Here is a 19515-nt window from a genome sequence, read left to right as displayed (position 1 = left end):
TTGCCGCAGAGATGCATTATTCCTTTTCTGGAGATCTGTGTTATTGCACAAAAACATTCTCCGGCCCCCTCAATAAGCCAAGTAGTATCAAATTTACAAAACATCAGATTTAACAACAGCGAGATTTGTTATGTTTGGGATAAGAGGATTTGGAAACATTTTCAATTGCACAGCTAAGACTTTTGGAGGTCTTTAATGACAGCTCTAACAATACTTGCCAGAGAGAGCTCTGTAATATGTATTAGCACTTGACCTGAGAATTGTAAAGCACTAAGAAAAGACTATATGTTGTGTCTTCATTTCCCAAGTAATACTGTTATTGCAGTGGGGCGCGTTTAAGTGGAACAAGCTGTCTGCCTTGTAAGACTGCTTCCTGGGAAAGGCGGGCTGTTCGGTTTCCTCGCCCGTTTTTAAAGCCTAGAAATGCACAGTCATATTCCGACTTAGTAAATCAGCCCTTTGTCCTTGGTCCTTTGGCTGACCTGATAATGGCATCCCCTAAATATCCATGTCAACTGGGGTTTTCTTCTATTATATTTGTGTCATGCTTCTGCATGTGCACAAATCATCTCTACCTGAAATGGCATAAAACATGGAACATTGCAATTTTCATCTCATCAGATTGCTGGTGACTGCACTGAAGTTACCTTGATCCATCGCACCGAAGGAAAAAAAAAAAAAAAATTAATACTATTTCTGGCCCCAGAGTGGAGAGCAGCTTGCCTCTCCAAAGCAGATTCCATACAAACAGACTTGACAAAATTGCATGCATAAATTACACGGCGCTGATGCATTAATTCCTGCCTAACAGAGCAAGTGGCAACAACGCTACATCTACAGTGGGTGGGTATAAGATGGAAGAAATGAAGTCTGTGGGTTAACATATAAATAATCAACTGTTACAGGAATTGCAGATATTACCCAAGAAAGCCAGCAGGTTTTGTGCGTGCTGTATTGCCGAAGTGCCGCGCACAAACACCTTTGCTAGGCATAACCGACTCTGCCTGGCCCATCAGGAAGGATGTACGTGTTAGGGAGCACTGAGGCATGGATGCTGTCACCTGAAATAGGGTCTAGTGATGAAATGAGGTCTCTGCCCATGAGAGTCATGCCGGTGACAAAAGAGAGCTTCCACTAAGTCACAGCACGCTCCCCGAGGTGACGCAAGCCTTTGCCAGGTATAATGTGTGTTTGTGATTTTATGGACATTATCCCCAACTGACCAACATCAGGACACGGGCACACGCACACAAGTTACCGGGCACAAATGAAACCAGTGCTCCGAGTGTTTCCATTTTGCTTGTGTTTTACCTGTGAATTGTCATGGGCTGCTGCAGTGCAGGTATACCCGCTGAAAAATTGCCTCTTGTGTTATGTTTGATCTTGCTATTTTTGCAATAGGTGACAGTAAGAACACTGAGAAAGAAATTCTCCTTAGGATCACCTAGTTTTACAATGTACTAGTCCCATAGAAATTGCTTGAATTGTGTTTCTATAAAACTGAAGTGAACTAGTGGAAAATCTGGTCTGAAGGTTGTAGATGCAGCAGCCACATGCTGTTGTTTCCAGAATTAAAAACAAAGTCCCATAAATATGCTCATTAAAAGGATCACTAGAAGGATGCTTTCATCAACCAACCTGCCTACAAAGTTCTCCAACCTTTCTTTCCTTTATAACTCAGAAGGAAAAGCATTTTTTTTCAGACCTGAGCCATGAAAAATTTTGACTGTTTCTTGACATGCTTCCTAAAATAAATGTGTCTGCCAGCAAAGGACAGGCTTTTCCATAACAGCCAAAGTGATGGCAAGGGCTGAGGTGGCTGTTTTGAAGTTTCCAGTATGAATAGGAAGGGAGGGCATTTGCTCCCTTCGTTTCGTGATACGGGTTTCTGGCTTTTCCCAGGGGACAGCAGGCTCCCTCAGCTGAGTGTTATGGAGGAGCAAACAATGATGGGAATATGGGGTCCATCTCCCAGTTGTCCTCGGAGTGGGATTCATAAATGGGAGAGCAGGGACTGAAGTGGGTCAGTACACACCTCTGTGCCATACCTGCGTTTGAGAGAGGTGTGCTGACCTCTTCCCAGAGCAGGAGACGGAGCAGTCCTGCGGGCGCTGTTCTCCTCACCGGGCAGCTGGGGGGTTTATAGGGGCATTTCTGAATTATGGTGACTGAGCTGCTGCTGGGATGGTTGCTCCAGGAGCACACAGATTAGAGGTAGGGATTACAGAGGAAGAGAAGTACTGGGGAGTAAAGAACATAATGTTTCAATTGTGGAAGTATTGGGCAGTGGGAGGTTTGCAAAGGACTTCAGCGGGATTCCAGGCTTCCTTTATAAAAAGATGAATAAATTGTATTTGCCCTCCTTGGAATAAGAAAAATCAAGGATATAAAAGGAAATTTGATGAAGTGCAAGCAATTTTGAAATAACTATTGTGAATGGATGTTATAAACGCACAGCGCATTGCATGCCAGAATAAATGAAAGCGAATCAAGATAGCAAAAGAATTTTGGTGGAATATTTTCTGCTCACCACAATAACTGAGGAAAAGAGTAAAAAGCCATATCGCAATGATTTGATTTTTCTAGGTGTCGTGTACACCTCCTCTCTCAGGAGCTGTGATGGGGCTTCCATGTCTGTGAAATCAGGTCCTCTTTGTCCCGTTCGTAGGCAGGCTGAAGTCAGTAGGAAGCCTGAGCTGAGTGACAGTAGAGTGATTAGCATTTGGCTTACATGATTTTTAAACAGGAGGAATGGATAAAACATGTACTACTGAATCATTTATGTATGATTTTTTTGTGTGGTAGAGGACACATAAGAAGATTCAGTCTTCAGGCCTAAGTAAATAATCTGATGCATCACAGGAGAAGGAGTGCCAATGAAAAAGAAATGCAGTGCCCTCTCAAGAGTCAGGGAGAAGGTAATATAGGTGAAAGGAGGATAATTTTAGAGGTTTCTTCTATGCAAGAAGTCACTGCTGCTAGTGCAGAAGGAGCTGGTGACCCTTCAACAGTCTGATACCCAGGATTCATCCATCCCTGATCTCTCCACTCATTTGTATTCCTAAAATGGCTCTGACAATAGAAGTAGTTAGGGCAGAAATAACCTCCTGGAGGTTTTCCTACATTGCAAGAGGGTTTGTTTAATTTAATCCTAGTCTATCCTCATGGCATTACTAGACAAAAGCATATAATAAATAGTCTGAGAGACTGTAAGGAGGTTCTCTCTCTTTTGATGTATTTCAATAGCTTTCCTCAACTTCTCTAAGTGCAGAAAGTTTAACAGAAGAAGTGAAAGTTCCCAACTCACTTTCCCAGCTTGTATGTAGTATTAACTGCATAGGTCATTCTCATCAGTTTGTCTCGAGTGATTTTAATAGATTATTTATTTTGGAACAGCTGTATTCACAAGTGGGCCATTTCTTTAGGCATGGACCTGTTAATATGAAGTATGTTACTGGTATTCTTCATTAGAAACAGTGTACAATTTTGGATGAACATCAGGTGAGAATTATCTACCTCAAAGCGGGAAGGGGAGGGAGGGGGAGAGAGATGGGGGAGTCTCCTAGACAGCTGGGATAAAGGAAGATCCAGGTGATTACAGTTTAGGCAGATACAGCTGGTTCTGAGGTCATTTGGATCGGACCCAGTTTGCAAAGCCCTATCCTATATGGCTTGTGTTATCATTCAGGCTTTATGTAAACTGGATGGGAATAATTTTGCTGTTGCCTGTTTCTCCAAAACTCCTTTGTCTCAAGGCTGAACACTTCAAAAATTTCTCAGCAGCATTTCCATTAGTCTTGATCTCCTTTGCCCGTCCTTCTTTCCATCCCGCTGCCAGCTCCTTCGACTTTTTCCTGTCTGTTGTACCTGCTCTCTGTATCTGCCCTCCTGGATCCTGGCACTTCCTATACATCACTGATACTTACAGTGAACTTCCCAAGAATTCAGAAGGAAACTGTTTCTAAATTCCATATAACTAAGACTTTCCCCCCCCCTAGAAGCACTACATTGTCTTTTAACATATATTTGGACATATTCCTTGTGCTAGGAAGTGATAGAAACTCTGTCCCAGTTATTGCCCTGGCATTGTCAGGGGATTTGTAACACGGTGGCAAAATAACACGGCTCTGCCTTGGGAGCTGACTGCTGCTGCACGTGGCAAGGGGCAAATGCCAAATAGGTAATGTTTTTATTTACGTGTTTTCAACAGATTTTTGGTAGTTTTCCCCCACATTTCTGCGGCTAAAGCTGGTTTCCATGAGGAGCAGAGAGTGACTCTGGGGGAAGTTCTATTTTGTAGATGTCATCTGTGGATTTCCATGCCCCTTTTGCTCTCCAGCTGCCCCCTGTGCTTCCCCCTGAGCAGGTGCTCTGTTCCTTTCCTTTTCACAACTCTAAACCCTGGCCACTTTGAAAGTCAAAGGTAAAACTGAGTTGGCTTCAGCAGGGGCAGGATTTCAGCCCAGCCACCCTCACTGAGCGATGCCCGTCCCACGTTGGGTGCGTGGCGCTCTGCTGGGATGAGGTGGCGGTGTAGCCGGCTGGGTCAAGGCAGAGCATGCCAGCGAGTACCAGAGGAGAGGCTAAGGACACTAAGCCAAGATACGGCAGTGTTGTTATCTCTGCCTTTCTGAGCTGCTCACAGCACCGCGTGCTCCTCTGTCAATTCCACTCAGATTAAAAAACACAGTGAAATGTTCCTTCTTGTGCTTCTGAATGGGAAATCATAGATAACTTGGATACCTAATATGTCTGAAAAGATAAGTGCAGGTTTTTTTCCCCCTCTGTTGAAGAGTGTTGCAGAAAGAAACAGTTGTCATGAACTATCTGTAAGATGGTTCCCTTCTCCAGAGAGTTTATTACCCTTCATCTTTCATTACCTTACGATATTTACAGGTAGCATATTCATTACCCTGAACATTCCCGCATGCTTGTACGAGCACACGGCGTACAGATGCTCGGAGACAGGCTCCTTAGTGCCCAAAGACAGGGGATTCTCATTTAACGTTTTCATTTGGCTGCACCAAACTGTGGAGCTGCAACATAAGCAACTTCGGACCCGGTTACTCAGCGTGCGAGGCTCAGCGCCAGGGAGTTTTGACTGGTCACGTTACATGTCATGTTAAAGAGTCTTTTGTCTCCATTTAAGCTTTCTGAAACAAGACAAATTATGATATTTTCCTGTTAATTTCTGTTAATTTCTTTCCTTAATGAGTTTCATTAAAACCAAAGCTTCCGGAAGACTGAGCCATGACAGCTGTCTAAAGACTGTTTCACTTGCTGTGTGCTGTTTGGGCTGAATAATTATTTCAGCTTTGTGAGGATTATTTCTTTAAATAAGAACAATGATGCTCTGTTTGGGAAGAGAAACGAATGTTTGGAGTGGTGCAGGATAATTTCGTAGCACTGACTTGTAGTACTCAATGCCTTTCAGGAATACCTGGGAAAAACACGTCTTTCTCCGTCTGACACGTTTTTTAATGATTTCACTTAAGGATACAAAGGCAGCTATTTCAGCTGGCAAGAGAAAGAGGGCTTGGATTTTAATGAAGCAGATCAATTCTTCAAAAGGGAGAGGGGCTTATTCTTTACTGTTGGTTGCTGTGTGAGTGTGACTCAAGAATGAAAAAGCAAGTCTTTCTGGTTTGCCATTCATAAAATGTTCCTGTAAGCTGCAGGCCTGATACTTTGATAACATAATGGCAAATATTTCAGTTCTTTCAGATTTCTTTAACATCTTAAAGATGCGTTGTGTATTTCTCAGTTACTGTAATTAAAAAGACAAGGCTTTTACAACATAGTTCAGTCTGTTTGCTGAGCTGACCATTTTCTTTTGACACGGAAATTCTTAAAACAAGGGGTGGGAAGACAGGAATTTTACGGTAGTCTGCTGCTTCCAAGTTTGAACTGGACACTCACCACCTGTTTTCACGAGCTGTTGCACCAAATTCCTTGTCAGAGTTGCAGAAAACCCGGCTGGTTTGATGGAGCTCATGTTCCTATTGTGAGTCTCAGATTTCAAGACGTGAATGGTAGATTTTTGTTTGGGGAAAGTGCATTTTCTGAGATTTGGGGGCACCCTCTCAACTTCCTAAATCCTTGCTCCGTGCTCCGTTAGTAATCAATCCTGTGCCTTTCCTGGTGCTGATTTTATCGCGGTACTCTTATTCCTTGGGGGATAGAGGCCAGTGACCTCAGCTTAGAATGAGATTGTAGTTAAGAAAGTGGTTATTTAGAAACAGCACCATCTTGTTTAACAGAGACCCTGTGTGCTTTGTGTGTTTCCAGATGTATCTTGTCCCGGTCAGTGTGGCTGGAGAGAATGAGTAGATGGCTTCCCACCTCAGTTAGCATCATCAGGGTAATGGTTAAGAAAGCCTGACACACAAGACTTTTTACTACCAGGAATGACAAACCACTGAAAGAGCACAACTTAATTTTTGAATCAGGGGTTGATTTTATAAGACAGACAGAAACGTATGACCCTATCCGCCCTCAGAAAGCCACCGCTCTAATGAAAAACGAAGCCGAGCGTATCTGATGTAGTAACTGTCAAAAGGGAAGTCAGGCTCGTGTCGGTACCACAGGACTGGTCTCACAAGGCAGACGCTGCTTGATGGATACTCGGGACACTGCATGGGTCAAGTGTTTAAGGTAATTGTTTGTGAACTGGCTGGCTGACAGCTGGAGATCCGCAGTGAATTTACAGGTTGGCCAGAGTTTCACAGGGAGCAGCCTCTCCCACCGCCAAAGAGCTATGTATCAGGAAAAGATGGGCTTCTGCCCATTTATTTTCCTGTCTGATCGAAAGCTGTAGCAGTTGGACAGGTGCATGCTCCCAGCAGGAGAGGAGGGGCACCCACAAAGGCACAGTGCAAGGCAATGGGTGCTCCTGCACCTTCCCCCATGGGGCGCCCATGAAGGGAGCAGGGGGGCATTCCTCCAGGGGAGCATCCCACTGAGCAGCCCTGATGCAGCCAGGCATTGGTGGCCAGTCCTGTCATCATCTGGAATGATGGAACATCATGGAACTGCTCTGGAATGAGGGAACATGTTTCCTTTGCTCATCTCCCCAAGGCTGGGACGCCCAAAAGCATGGGACAAAGTTAAGCAACCGGTTTCCCTGAAGAAGAGCAAACAATGGGCTTTGTTTGCTTAACCTGCACTGGGTCTTCTGAGAATCCAAGCCCCAGTGCCCTTGCGAGAGGGAATCGCGTGGGCTCTGAGCTCCAGCACTGTCTTATAAATCCGGAACCCACATCGTAGTTTCCCTCTGTCATGTCTTAATTACTGTTGTGACATACTTTTAATGGGAAATTTCTGCAAGAAATTGGTCCCTCTTAAAAATTCCCTCTCATGAAAAATGAGAATGAAAGATAGAGTTTTGGGTTGGTTTGAGGAAGGCTGCTTATTCACTGCGAGAAAGGCCAGAAGAGCTGTTGCAATTTTCTCATCACACTCATATTTACATGATCTTCCTGTTACTTCTGGGTTTTTTTTTAAAAGAAAACAAAACAGGAGAGCCACTTTTCAGTCTGTCACCTTATAGGCATCCAGTGTCGAAAAAGCAGGTGTATGTAAGCCCATTTATAAAAATACACTCAAATTGCCTTTTTTCTACTTCAGATATTCTAAGAACCCTAGATGTGGTTGTTGCTTAATCTCAAATGTTAGCACCATAAAATCAGTCGCATTTAAACACTTTTCCTAAGAGAGATGCTGTCTTTCCAGCCAGTTGTCAGCTTGTTTTCCTTCAGGAGTTCAGGACCTGCCTCTCTGCCTTTGCCATTTCGTGAAGTTTCACTGCGGAGACTTGCTCTTCAACCATGAAAGCTATTTCAGAGCTGCTAAGAGCACCGCAGCTTCTGCGCCCTGGGAGCCTGTGGAATGAAAGCCTTTGCGTGCGTGGCGGGCATGGCTCTGCCGTTTTCTGTTCCGCGGCTAAAAGTAGCCGACGTAAAAATTTGCTGCCTTTTTCGTTGAGTGGTGGCTTTTAGAAGTCAGCCCATCTCCTGCATGTCAGACAGAAGGAGTATGAAGGAGCCGTGTGCTTTGTTACCATGCGAGGATCCCCTTGGAGGGATGTTTAGGGTTTAGCCTCCTTCCAAAAGTGTTGGTTATTTTTCCATGTTGATCGCCACTGGCTGATACCCAGCCTGGCAGAGGAAGTCCAGAAGTCTGTGCTTTCAGCCCTGGTGGGTGAACCTGGAACCCTGTTATTTTTAGCATATATCGTGCATGGATTTCTAGCTGTCTCTCAATGATGTGAAAGTGCTTAATTGAATGTAATCCATGAAAGATTTATTGTCCCGATCAGCTTTCTCACAGGAAGTGATTTTAGACTCATCAGATTCCAGCTGTTGCTTAAACCCATTCAGCCATCAAGCCTGTCAATTTTATTGTGAGTATTCCAGTTTGATTCCCTGCTGAGGCCTAGACGTGGGCCTCCTATTCTTCTGTCTTCCGTTTAAGTCAGTCTGTAGTCACGCAGGTCTTCCCTGGTGTGTGGGGAGACAAGCAAGGATGTGGAAAAAACGGAAGTTGGTCTGATCTAGCTGATCCAACAAGGCTGGTTTAAAAACCCCTTTTCAGCCTTGCTCTTAAGATCCCTCTGCTTCCCGCAGTGATCTTTCTACAGCAGCCAGCACTTGATGTCTGACAGGGATGAAAAATGATTAAAAAACCCCCCCAAAACCACATAGACTTTTGTGAGCTCTCAGAACATTTGTCCAGCCTCAACCACATGTGGCAGCTCCACCTTCTCGTGAAGCAACTCAGCTGTAGTTTTAGGATGTCAAGGGTTGACTCTGAAGTTTCCAATTACTCCTCACGAGCGGTGAAAGTAAAACTAGGGATTCACACTTCTACACGTACATGCATGTGGCAGGCCCCCGTATCTTCTCCTCTGAACTGTCTGAAGAGAAGTGGCCTAGCTTGGCATGGCTGGTAGATTTTACGTCTTTTCCATCACTACATTCTCCTTTCTGTGGCTCCGTGCTGCGGAAATGTTCCCTATTCCACCTGTGGTTGCAGCAGGTGACTGACAGTAGCAAGAGACTGTGCATTTGGGGGTCTCATAGAAAGCAATGGAGCTATGAAGGTGATTTTGGAAGACCTAGGTAATATGTATATAGTAAAACTGTAGTATCAGCATTTGTTAAAAGTATGTCCAAGACTCGTTTTTTTTTTTTTTTTAATCACCGTTTTAGTAAAGAAAATGTTAAATGTTTTGCTGAGTGCCTAAACAAAATAGTTTCCTAACATCTATAATTCCTCTTCCCCTCCACACTCACAAGTTATAGGAAAAGTATCTGTGTAGTTGGTAATACTTTCATAACCTCCCATTCCAGTAGTGGTGTTTTCTAGGATGCTCATTTGTGATTGTCTGAATTCCTCTGAGCAGCTCTGCATTCCTTAGATCTGGAGATTTTCTGCTGAAAGGCATCATGAGAGTGGTGACGTTTCTGGTTACTTCATGTATCTCTAGGAGTGTAATCTAAGTTGATTTCCTGGATAATCATTCTGTTGAACTCAGAAATGCAGGAAAAAAAGAAGAAAGAAAAATTAGGAATCAGAGTGAAATTTATCTCTGTTGTACTCCTCATTATATTTGCATGCTTCCATGTGGATATTCACGTGTTTCAAGACCAGTTGTCTCATTTTGGCCCAGGTCAAGATGTTCACAGTTGTTGAGTCTCAAGAGGGCTGCGCTTTCTCACAATGAGAGTAGACACATGGAAAATGTTTTTTGTTGCATGAACAGACACACCGTTGGAAGGGCAGAGAAGCCATGACCTGCTGGCTTTCCAAAAGCCCTTTAATGACAAGCCTTTCCTGGAGCATGTGTAAGAATAAAAACTAGTCCATGTCCAGTACCGTCAGGAGATAGGCGTATGTATTTTGCCCTTCCCTCTCAGCCGACGTGTAGTGTAGCCAGGTGTGCTTGCTCTGCATGGTAAATTCAACCTCTGTCTCTCACTAGTTTCAGAAACAATTTATCCACCAATTTTTTCTAGACGTAGAGATGATAGCCCCAACTAATATCCATGGGTTGCTTTCAAGGTTTGAAAACAGATCCAGAGTTCCCATTGCCCAAGTCAGTTCCTAGAGCCTGACTGCAGGCACAAATGTCCCAAAACTCCATCTGAGGTCAGGCTTCATCCTGCAGGTCAGGCTCATGGCCTTTACATGAAGGCCATCTCGGTACCGATTCCTTGAAACTGCTCCAGTGTGGGAACGCTTGTACCGTTGTTGTTATTAGCTGGTCAATGTGTCCTTCCAGAAGGCATTACACTCCTCCTGAATTCGTGCGTGGTTTTGGCTTGCACACCACCCGGCTTAGTGACTTGTTCTGCAAAGGGTTACTTTCCTTAATTTCTTTTTGCATGCTTATTGGACTTTAGCTTTTTACATTGTGAGAAACAATGGGTAGTTAATGGATAGTTAGCTGCCACTTTTTTTTTCTAACAAGAATATGGTGGGTTTTTTGGTAACAAAAATATAGCAGTGTACATAGACTACTATCATTAATTCTCATCTTTTTTCTTTAAGTGGATAAGTCCTTGTCATTTAATATCATATGTAAGAGCTGTTCCAAACCTCTGATTACCCTTCACTGATACTATTTCCTTTAGTGCAGACCATGGCCTGGTTTTAAGGAGGAGCCTGCCATGTATTTAGAGTAACATTGGAGAAAGAAGGTTTATCCAGTATGGAGATGCAAGAACTAACATCAGCAGCAATTAGTGCTCGAGGCAAGAACTTGTTATTTTCCCCTTTCCTTCCTTCTCTTTTATTTTCATATCTTTGATATAGGTGACTGCCGTTTCCTGTCTCTTTCCCCCCAAAAGTGTGACAGCCGTGTCCCCCTTCCCCTTTGCCGGGGAGCAAGTAGGGACTTACCCGCAGGGCTGGAGGAGAAGGTGGCGGACACGGGGCAGTGGCGGAGCCATGCAGCTATGCACCCACGAGACGAGGCAGACCAGCTAAACTTAGCTGGGGGGTTGCATTTCCTCCTTCGTGGCAACACGCTGCCCAGGGCAGTCATCCTTCCGGGGGAGTGCTCGGGGGCGCAGGGCTGCGGTGGGGGCAGGCTGAGAGCCAGCACCCTGCCGCAGGAATCCTCCCGTGCCATGGGCAGCCCTGAGGAGCAGCTGGGTTCGGAGGGGCCATCACGACTTGAGTCAGAGTAGGGAAGTGGTGGGGGCTAGGAGAAAGCCTCGTGGGATGACTTTCTCCTTCAGTTCCTGTCGGCAGTGTGGTCTGGCTCCCCCTTCCCCTCGGGGTCAGGTGGGCTCTTACCTGAGAGAAATGAGTTCTGAGAAGAGTGCAATTCCCCTGCCTTTAGTGCCTGTGGGATGATGCCGGGGTGCTCTGCACAGCCTGTAGCTGTCAAGGAAGCTGCTGAAGCCAGAGGCCCACTCGGGGACCCGGCATCGTCTCAGACAGCAACAGGGCTGGACAGGAGGGCTTTTTTCCCAGATGTTAGCCGAGGATTTCTCTGGCTGGTGAGCCCTCACAGCATGCAGGGGAAGCCCATGGGTCAGCCCTGGCAGCTCCAGTGCACAGCAGCCTAAGAAGTTCATTTCTGTGGGATCAGTGAGGAAACATGATGCCTCCAGTCACAGCTTTCTTTTAGTCCCTCTGTGTCCTAAAAATGCCATCCCACCTTGCGTTTCCTTTCCCTTTTTTGCTTACTCACCACACTTCCTCTACCTACACATAACATACACATATGGAGTCCGTTAGTAGGTAGGAAAGGAGATGTACTACGATCTCCCCCAACTCAGTGCTGCACAGTGAGATGATATATGTAAAAATATCCAGGATCAGTGGGCATACCAGGCCAAACTCACTTACGAAGCCTCCCACACACCCACTCTCGCTGCCCTCGTGGCAGGTCTGTATACCTGGAAGGACCGGTGGCCCATTGCTCCTCAGATTGTGCTCAAGAGGGTGATACTGGCTGCTGAGGGAGACAAGCCTGGGCTAGGGGACTTTAGATCTGACCCAGTGTGACTGTTCAGAAAAAAATAGAGAGTCCCTCTTTCAGGGTTGAGGTGTAAAAAAAAACCCTACCCAGACATCAGCACAGGAGGGTTTCCTACCATATGTTCCCACTACCTTCAGCCCAAAGGGCTCGGGGAGTAGGAGACACAGGACTGATCACATCTCGAAGGCTACTGTGCTGGGTGAGGAAGAGAGCCACGACTGCTTTTTGGCTCTTGCCCACTCACTCCTCGAATCCTTCCTAGCGCAGGCTGCCTGCGAGCGATGTGGGGCATTGGGGTGGGGGGTGTGTGATTTGCACGTTTGTTACCTGTCGCCAGCCAGAAGCCATGTGCTGGGATTGGGAATTGTTGTAGAACAAACCAGCGATGCTATATGTGACCCATGGCAATGAAAGCCCGAAACGTGAAGTTAGGGCTGACACTTCTTTAACTTGAGCCACTGGGCTTTTCGTCACAATGCCAGGACTTGTCAGCTTTAACTCTGGCTTTTCTTGGCTTGTGTCACAACCTAATAAGTTATAGGCCAGCTTCTCCCGTCGATGTTTTTGCTGCACAGAAGGCTTCACATTTTGTAAGCTTTTACAGCACAGCTGTGCTCAGAGATAAAACAGAATGTGTATACAGTACAGTATGCATTCAACTGATGCACTAGATTCTTCCCACCATATGTATGGAGTGGTGTGCATTTCACTCCGATACCTCACTGCCAAAACTGCCAGAAGCAAATAAACAAATGGCGGAAGAGAGACACCATATGACGCAGCGCCAAGCACATGACCTAGGCTTCCAGAAAGAGACCCTGGCTGCTTTTAAAGGATTACAGTGGTCCCATTTTTTAAACGTCGCCTCCCACCGTGTGAAAACGTCTGGCAGTGCACATTGTGAAGCGTGCCGGTTGTTAAAGAACGCTCATAGATCTCCCCTTCCTGCTAAGCGGCTGATGTTGCAGCTCCTCGTGCTCAATACTCATTTTCCCCTTTCTTCGATGCCAATGATTCCCCGTCAGGTTTCTAAACCGAGAGAGAGGAACAATGCAGATGTGTGAAGTAGTCTAGTTCTGGAAGGAATGCTACTGTAAAAAGACAGAACACATGTAATTAGGATAGTGAGATTAATAATATTAGCAACAATTTAACAATTAATATATAAACAATGCAAGTGAGACAAATGGTTGTTCCATCTTGTTCACCACAAAAACAGTCACTAAGTTGCATTTAACAGCACCGATGGTGAAGATGCCTGTAATAAACTGATGCGAACGTTAATTACATGGTTAGATATAATTAATTTAAATTGGAATTCTATTCCTGGAACTCTGAGTATGAAAGAGGGATTCCTTAGCTTCTTTTCTCTCTGCCCAGCCTGTTGGTAAAGAAAAGACGATGACAGCGACCACCACGGTGCTCCTCCTGCTAGTAGTACTGGGGAACACGGACAGATTTTCCTGTCTGTTGGCCTGGATCGTATGTTAGGCTGAACATCTGTCACTAGCCTGGTGGTTATCTTGCTAGCTCTGGCCTTTGCCTGAGCTTAGCTTTACTGTGATTGTGTGAAGGGCAGGCAGGCGCTTTCTTCACTTGGGAGAGGCTTTAGGCACAGGTTGAAAAAGCGCACTAAGGACAACAGCGGTCAAGACCATCCCTGCGCTTCACAAAGCTGATACCTAATGCAGAACAGCCTGCATGCAGGCAAGAGAATTCATTCTTGGATTTTGATGGAATCAGATACAGAATAGAAAGTTACGTTAAGTTTTTCAGACAGCAGCAATAATCAGTAGAGTAAACATTTATTCAGGGTAGTTCTTTGCTTGATGCTTTTGTACTCCTGTACAGGGGTAATAACAAGAGCATCAGTTTCCCCCAAGCCTTGCTGCCTCCTACCGTAATATACACTGTGACCAAGATAAAAACCTCTGCATCTTGGTTAAACAGCAGGGAATTTGTGGAGCTGTACGTGGCAGACGAAAGACCAAAGGCCACATTTCTGCAAGTTTCTCCGGACTCTGTGTGGACGGAGACGGATTTTGACTCTGCCATGTAATTAGGTAGGTAAGTCTCTGTGCTGGCGACAGAAGGGGCAGGCTTTTGGTTTACAGCCTGGGAGCGGTGAAACACCAGCAGTGTTTTGCTCTCTGAATATGGCAAAGCCCACCTGGCTGCTTCCAGCCTAGCCATGGAATGCAGGAGCCAGGGGCACTCACTAGGCAGGGAGTGTGATTTTGGCAGCTCCCAGCTCTGGGGCTGTGGCATCCACTGCACACAACGATGTCCTACCTCCATCTCTCTTCTTCTCTGTGGAAACAGTAGCTCCATCTTTGAGGAAAATGGGACAGACGGATGGCTCAGACCTACTGCACAGGCCACCAGCTAGACCTTAGTGGGCTCAACAAGGCAATGGGTCTTCGTTTGAGGTAACATTAAACAGTCCATCGGACAGTGAGGAAACCTTAAGGATGGCCAGAACTGTAAACAAGATTGTTGGCTAAGTACTTGTTGGAGGTGTAGGATAAGTAGGAGTTATATTAGGCAGCATATGAGACGCCAAATTAAACCCATGGAAGCCTTAAAAAGCTGAGAGTGCAACTCTAAAGTGGTAGGGGTGGCATGGACATACTCACGCATACACATGAGACAGCAGTGCTAGCTGGGAGCATGCAGGAGCCTGGTGCAGCCTCAAGGAATGCTTTTCCAGACAGGAGCTGTAGGGGAGGAATAGGAAAGAGCAAATCAGAATTACAGGAGAGGTGGCAAAACAAACAACCCTTTGCCATGTGGTAAGGGGCCAGGCAGGTCGGGTTAGGAGGGAGGTGGCAAACAAGCCATTTGAGTCACTGCAGAAACAAAAAGGTGGTGAATGTATTTCTGCCTGCTCCTTTTTCTAGTGGAAAAATCCCCATTTTTAAGCCTGCCTTTAAGATTTAGGATAGTATTTTTTTTTCCCCCTGTAATAACAAGGCACAGTGTTGGAAACAAAGATGTAGTCTGATAAACCCTGGGGCCTGAAGTAAACTGCTGGGAATAGTTAGAAGGGGATTCCTTTATGCTCAGAACCCTGGCCAAGAATCTACCTGCAGCTGCTCCCCATGGAAGATGGTAGTGAAGGGAACTGGGAAGACAGAGGTGTTTTTCAGCATATTTAATCTTATTGTGACAGAAAGGAGAAAACTTAGAATGGGACTTCTCAAATCCCAAGAAAAGTTGGGAGGATAAATTATGGTTGGTTGCCTTCTGTTGCCTGAAAAGATCTGTGTGCTCTGAACTTTCTTATGAGTTTGAACAGACAGTTTCCTGGTTTTAGATATGATCTATGTTACTGGAATCCCTCCGGGTGACTGAGGGTTGCAGGGGACAATGGAAAACACAGGCATGCCACTGTGATTTAGGAAAATCTCCCTGCCAGCACTGGGAGCAAACTCAGAGGTGTTTGAGGTACATCCCATTTGCCAGTGGGAGTGTTGCATCCCCCGTGGTCATGACTTCTTCTTTAAAGAAGAGTGGAAATCCTGGAAAAAGAGGGCTACCTCATTTGGACTGTATCAGCCTGTTACTCTGCAAAATGTCTTTGAAAGTAAAACTTTGACTAAAAGCCACAAAAAAGGTGGCGGGGGAGGAGGTAGAAGTACTGTACCTGGAGTTAGACCCAAAGGCAGTGGCGTACCGGGACCTCAGTCCCTGACCTCCAGCTGGGCTGCTGAGAATTATAGCAAATGCTTCTCACCACCAGCCAGGTTTTGCTTTTGTCCTGCTTATAACTGCTGCTATCCCCCCTTTTATTGCAACCATTCATCATCCGCAGAAAGACTGGAAGATGATATTAAGGTTGTAGAAGATGTCGTTTGTATCAAAGCTTCTCTTCCTTTCCTTTCACCCTCTCCTTGCCTGTTCTCCTGTATATGTTCTGTTCCTATTGGGTTTTGCCCCGCTCTCCAGACCCGTCATCCCTCCACCCAGCTCATAAATGATTGCTTTAATAATATTATGGCCCTTCCATTTTCATATGTGAATGGCCCAAGCGGTATGTCGCTCGTAACCAAAGCAGGGAGAGATTTCTATTTTCACCCTTTAAAAAAGGCCACAGAAATTACAGGGAATAGGATCCTGCTTGTCTTGCACCGATCCCAGACAAACATTTATTGCTGCAGAGTAGCTTGCAGACACAGCCCATCTCAGAGAAAGCTTTACCAACCAGACCTGGCCATTGTTTTTCCTTCTCCGCATTTATTCAAAGCGCAGAATTGTTTATATACCACAAAGATGGGAATGAAAGAAACAGAGTACGTGTAGAATTTCCCAGCTGCTTAAGTCTTATTGTTAGTTTCTGTATCGATCAAACCCGTTGCCCCTTAATTGGATATTGACTGTTGTGAGGCAAATAAGGCAAGCTGTCAGAGAGGGGAGGGATGGGGCGCGAGGTTTATCTTAATGGTATGTTGATCATGACTAGTCTATAATAAAAGCCAGTGGGAGAGGAGTTCATTAAACCAGCCTGCAATTGCTTTAAAAAAATATGCTCAGAGTCAAGATGATTAATCATATATGTGACACCGCAATCAGAGAAAATCCGCATTGTTGCTCTGGTATTTACAACGCCGAAGCTCGAAATAAGCAGATGCATTGAAACAAATTCATTAGGGACAGTGATTTGTTTGGTCTGTGAGCCTTAGCTAACCGTAACTAACATTCGAGGACTTTTTTTTTCCTTTTAATTTTTTTCTTTTTTTTTTTTCCTTGGTGTTTTGTTTTGTTTTTCTGCCTCCCTGCTTCTCTGGCAGGCTGAATGGAAACGTGTGCTTGCCCTGCACGAGAGTCTCTCATCTCTGCTGGGGAAGCCTTGTAGAAATGGCAGCAGCAAGAAGGGATATTTGAGTACGTGATAGTGAACCACACAATACTTTGGAAAACGCTTTTATCTCATAAATTATAATAAGCAGGGAATGCAAAGAGTGAGGGAAAGCTTGTCGCCGACACTGGTGTGAGCTGCCCACTACAAAAATGGAATCTGCTGGGAAGTCTGTAGTGTATTTTCATTTCTTCCCTAACCATATTTTAGGCTGCGTATTGAGTATGTTGCAATAACTGTCAAGCATGGTCCATTAGTGTCTCTGGATCAGGCCTGTCGTGAATCAGAAGGGAGATTAGCAGCATAGGCTCACTGTTAGGAAGGTCCCACACAGCTGTGACTTGTCGAAGAAACGTTCAAAGGGGCAATAAACAAAGTTTATTTCAAATTATCTCAATGCTATGTGTTTGTTATCATATTTATCCTGTGACAATTTGGAACTGGTTATTAGAAATTTATGATATGGGTAAAGGTTTGTGCAGCTTGAAAAATTAGCTTTTGCGGCAGCCACCTGAACACTTCTCATATATCACCGTGCTGTGAACTGTCAGGGGAAGGGTAGCACAGTCCTGTGGAAGCCAGGAAAGCTGCAGAAACTGCCTGGTTATTAGCCAGCAGAGGAAGGAAAAAGGTACATAAGTCTGGAATGCGAAGGGAAAATGAGGTTTAATTTTCATTTGAAAGCATAAGGCAGTTCCCTGCTCAAGCAGCTGGATTGAGGCTGGACCACCTTTGCATACTCGTGGGCCTGAGTCATGTAACATCTCAATCTCCTACTCCTCTTTCAATGAAAATTAGAAGAGTGGTCCAGGGCAGCAGACACCGCTGGTTTTGCTTCAGTTGCTCTTTCTGGATGTATTGTGAAACCGAAAGCGATCACCAGTTTTTCCTAAGTGTTTCATGAATGTGGTAGGAGGGGCTATAAATGTACAGCATTGCAAGCTGTATAAAAACAAAATCCTGATTTTGCCTAGAAGGATGAGAAGTCCAGCAGGAAATCAGCTTTCTTCTATAAAGCGTATGCAACAAAACTGAGGGAAAAAGAAGAAAAGGTGTGTAGAGTCCTGAAAGCTGAATCCTTCTTTTTTTTTTGGTGTAAGTTTTGAGTGACTTTTAAGCATGGTAGGATGAAAGTTATGACTTTAGCAGGCACTAGGGTAGTACTGTTATTAGAATTTCCTTTTAATTCACTTGTAATATTACTTACATTGTAATAGAGTTTGCAGCTTGCATTTTAAATATAAACTGTGGATAATTTTATACCATGAAATTCTGAATGAAAAATTTAATACATAAAGCTGGACCATTCGGAGCCATAGGCTGTGGAAGACAAGCATTATTCAAAAAAAGAAAAGATCCATAAATAACCATTTATCAGATTTTCAGGCACATTTGTTTGGATTTTTTAGCGTGCTTCAGTTATGCAAGAAAATGAACGTGACATTCCTGGGTGGCTTTGACGAGGATAATTTCAGAAACACTGCCCTATCATTCCACAGATTGGCACCTTCTCCTTCTTTGTCGTAACGCTTTTTTTCTGGGGCAGCTTTTCTCAGCTAAACTGCCTGTTTCCCAGGAGTTTTTTATACCTGTTCAGAAAGGGTCAGTGAGGGGGTGCGGGCTGGGTTTGGTTGGAATAGCAGGTTCAACCTGATGACTATGTATTTTTGAAGTCAGGGAGTATTTCTTCTGTCAGCACAATGGAGAAGATTGAAGGATATTCTGAATGATGTATTTTCTCTGGTTTTAATCACACTAGCCAGATCACTGGCTCCCAAAGGCGTTTCCACACCAAACCTGCTCCTAAACACGTGGACATGAGATGTTTTTCTAATCCAAGCTGCCATGAGTGCTGTTGCGTTCAGATTTTGTATTTGCTTTTGAAATAGCAGCAAAAATCTGAACGAAAGTTAGCGATTGGGTCTAGATTCATCACTGCCTATAATGGACATATGGCAGTAAAGCATAAGCAGCTCTTACCAAGAGATACGCCAGCGATAGGGGCCATTTTCTTGCTGAGGATGCTGGCGTGAAATTGAACCCCAAGCTCTACTTAGGGACTGTGCCTTTACAGGGACATCTTTGCTCCGTCTCAGTCACAATATAACATCACTCTCTGTGGAAGGGACTCCGGAGCCGTGGAGTCTGTACTACTGTAATATATAGGAGCCAGGAGCAGCTGAGTGCCAGGGGGAGGTTTCAAGGAAGGCTGTGGATAGATCCCAGGGAACAAAACGGCACAAACCTGTCTCCAGCGGTACGCCCACTACTCACGACCTGGGAAGAGCCATGCGCACAGTCCCAAGGTTTTGCTTGTCGCGCTGAGATTGTTCTGCTGGAGACTTCCAGCGTAGACAAGATCTCAATTCCTAACTTCAGTAACCGGGGGAGATGCGTGCACGTGCATGTGTTCGTGTGTGGGTAGGGTGGCGTGCGTGGGGAGAGAGGAGAGGAGGCAGCGAAGGAAGTCAGCTAAAGCCCTTCTGGTTTTCCCCTGCATACTTCATAAAGAAGTTAAAGGAGGGCATATTCCCAATTTCTTTTTAACTTTGTAGATCACCTCCTGTAGACAGATTGTCTCGTGGACCACTTCCCCCCCCTTGGCGATCAAATAACATTCCTGTGGTGACTACAGCAGTTGCTTACATGGAAAAATAACATTAGG

The 19515-nt window shown here is 44.9% G+C and overlaps 1 protein-coding gene across 1 annotated transcript in view; it reads left to right on the top strand.

The window, feature by feature from the left end:
- Positions 1-11360: 11360 nt before the first annotated feature.
- Positions 11361-19515, top strand: part of SOBP (sine oculis binding protein homolog (Drosophila)) — a 67391-nt gene continuing 59236 nt past the window's right edge. Inside the window, exon 1 of the mRNA XM_010154681.1 lies at positions 11361-11507. Coding sequence (XP_010152983.1) covers positions 11361-11507 — 147 coding nt within the window. The remainder of the gene's footprint in view (positions 11508-19515) is intronic.

The sequence above is a fragment of the Eurypyga helias genome, unplaced genomic scaffold, assembly GCF_000690775.1.
Source record: "Eurypyga helias isolate BGI_N326 unplaced genomic scaffold, ASM69077v1 scaffold1787, whole genome shotgun sequence".
Classification (NCBI taxonomy): Eukaryota; Metazoa; Chordata; class Aves; order Eurypygiformes; family Eurypygidae; genus Eurypyga; species Eurypyga helias.
Note: the sequence above shows the minus strand (reverse complement) of the source record. Positions and strands in the feature narration are given on the sequence as shown.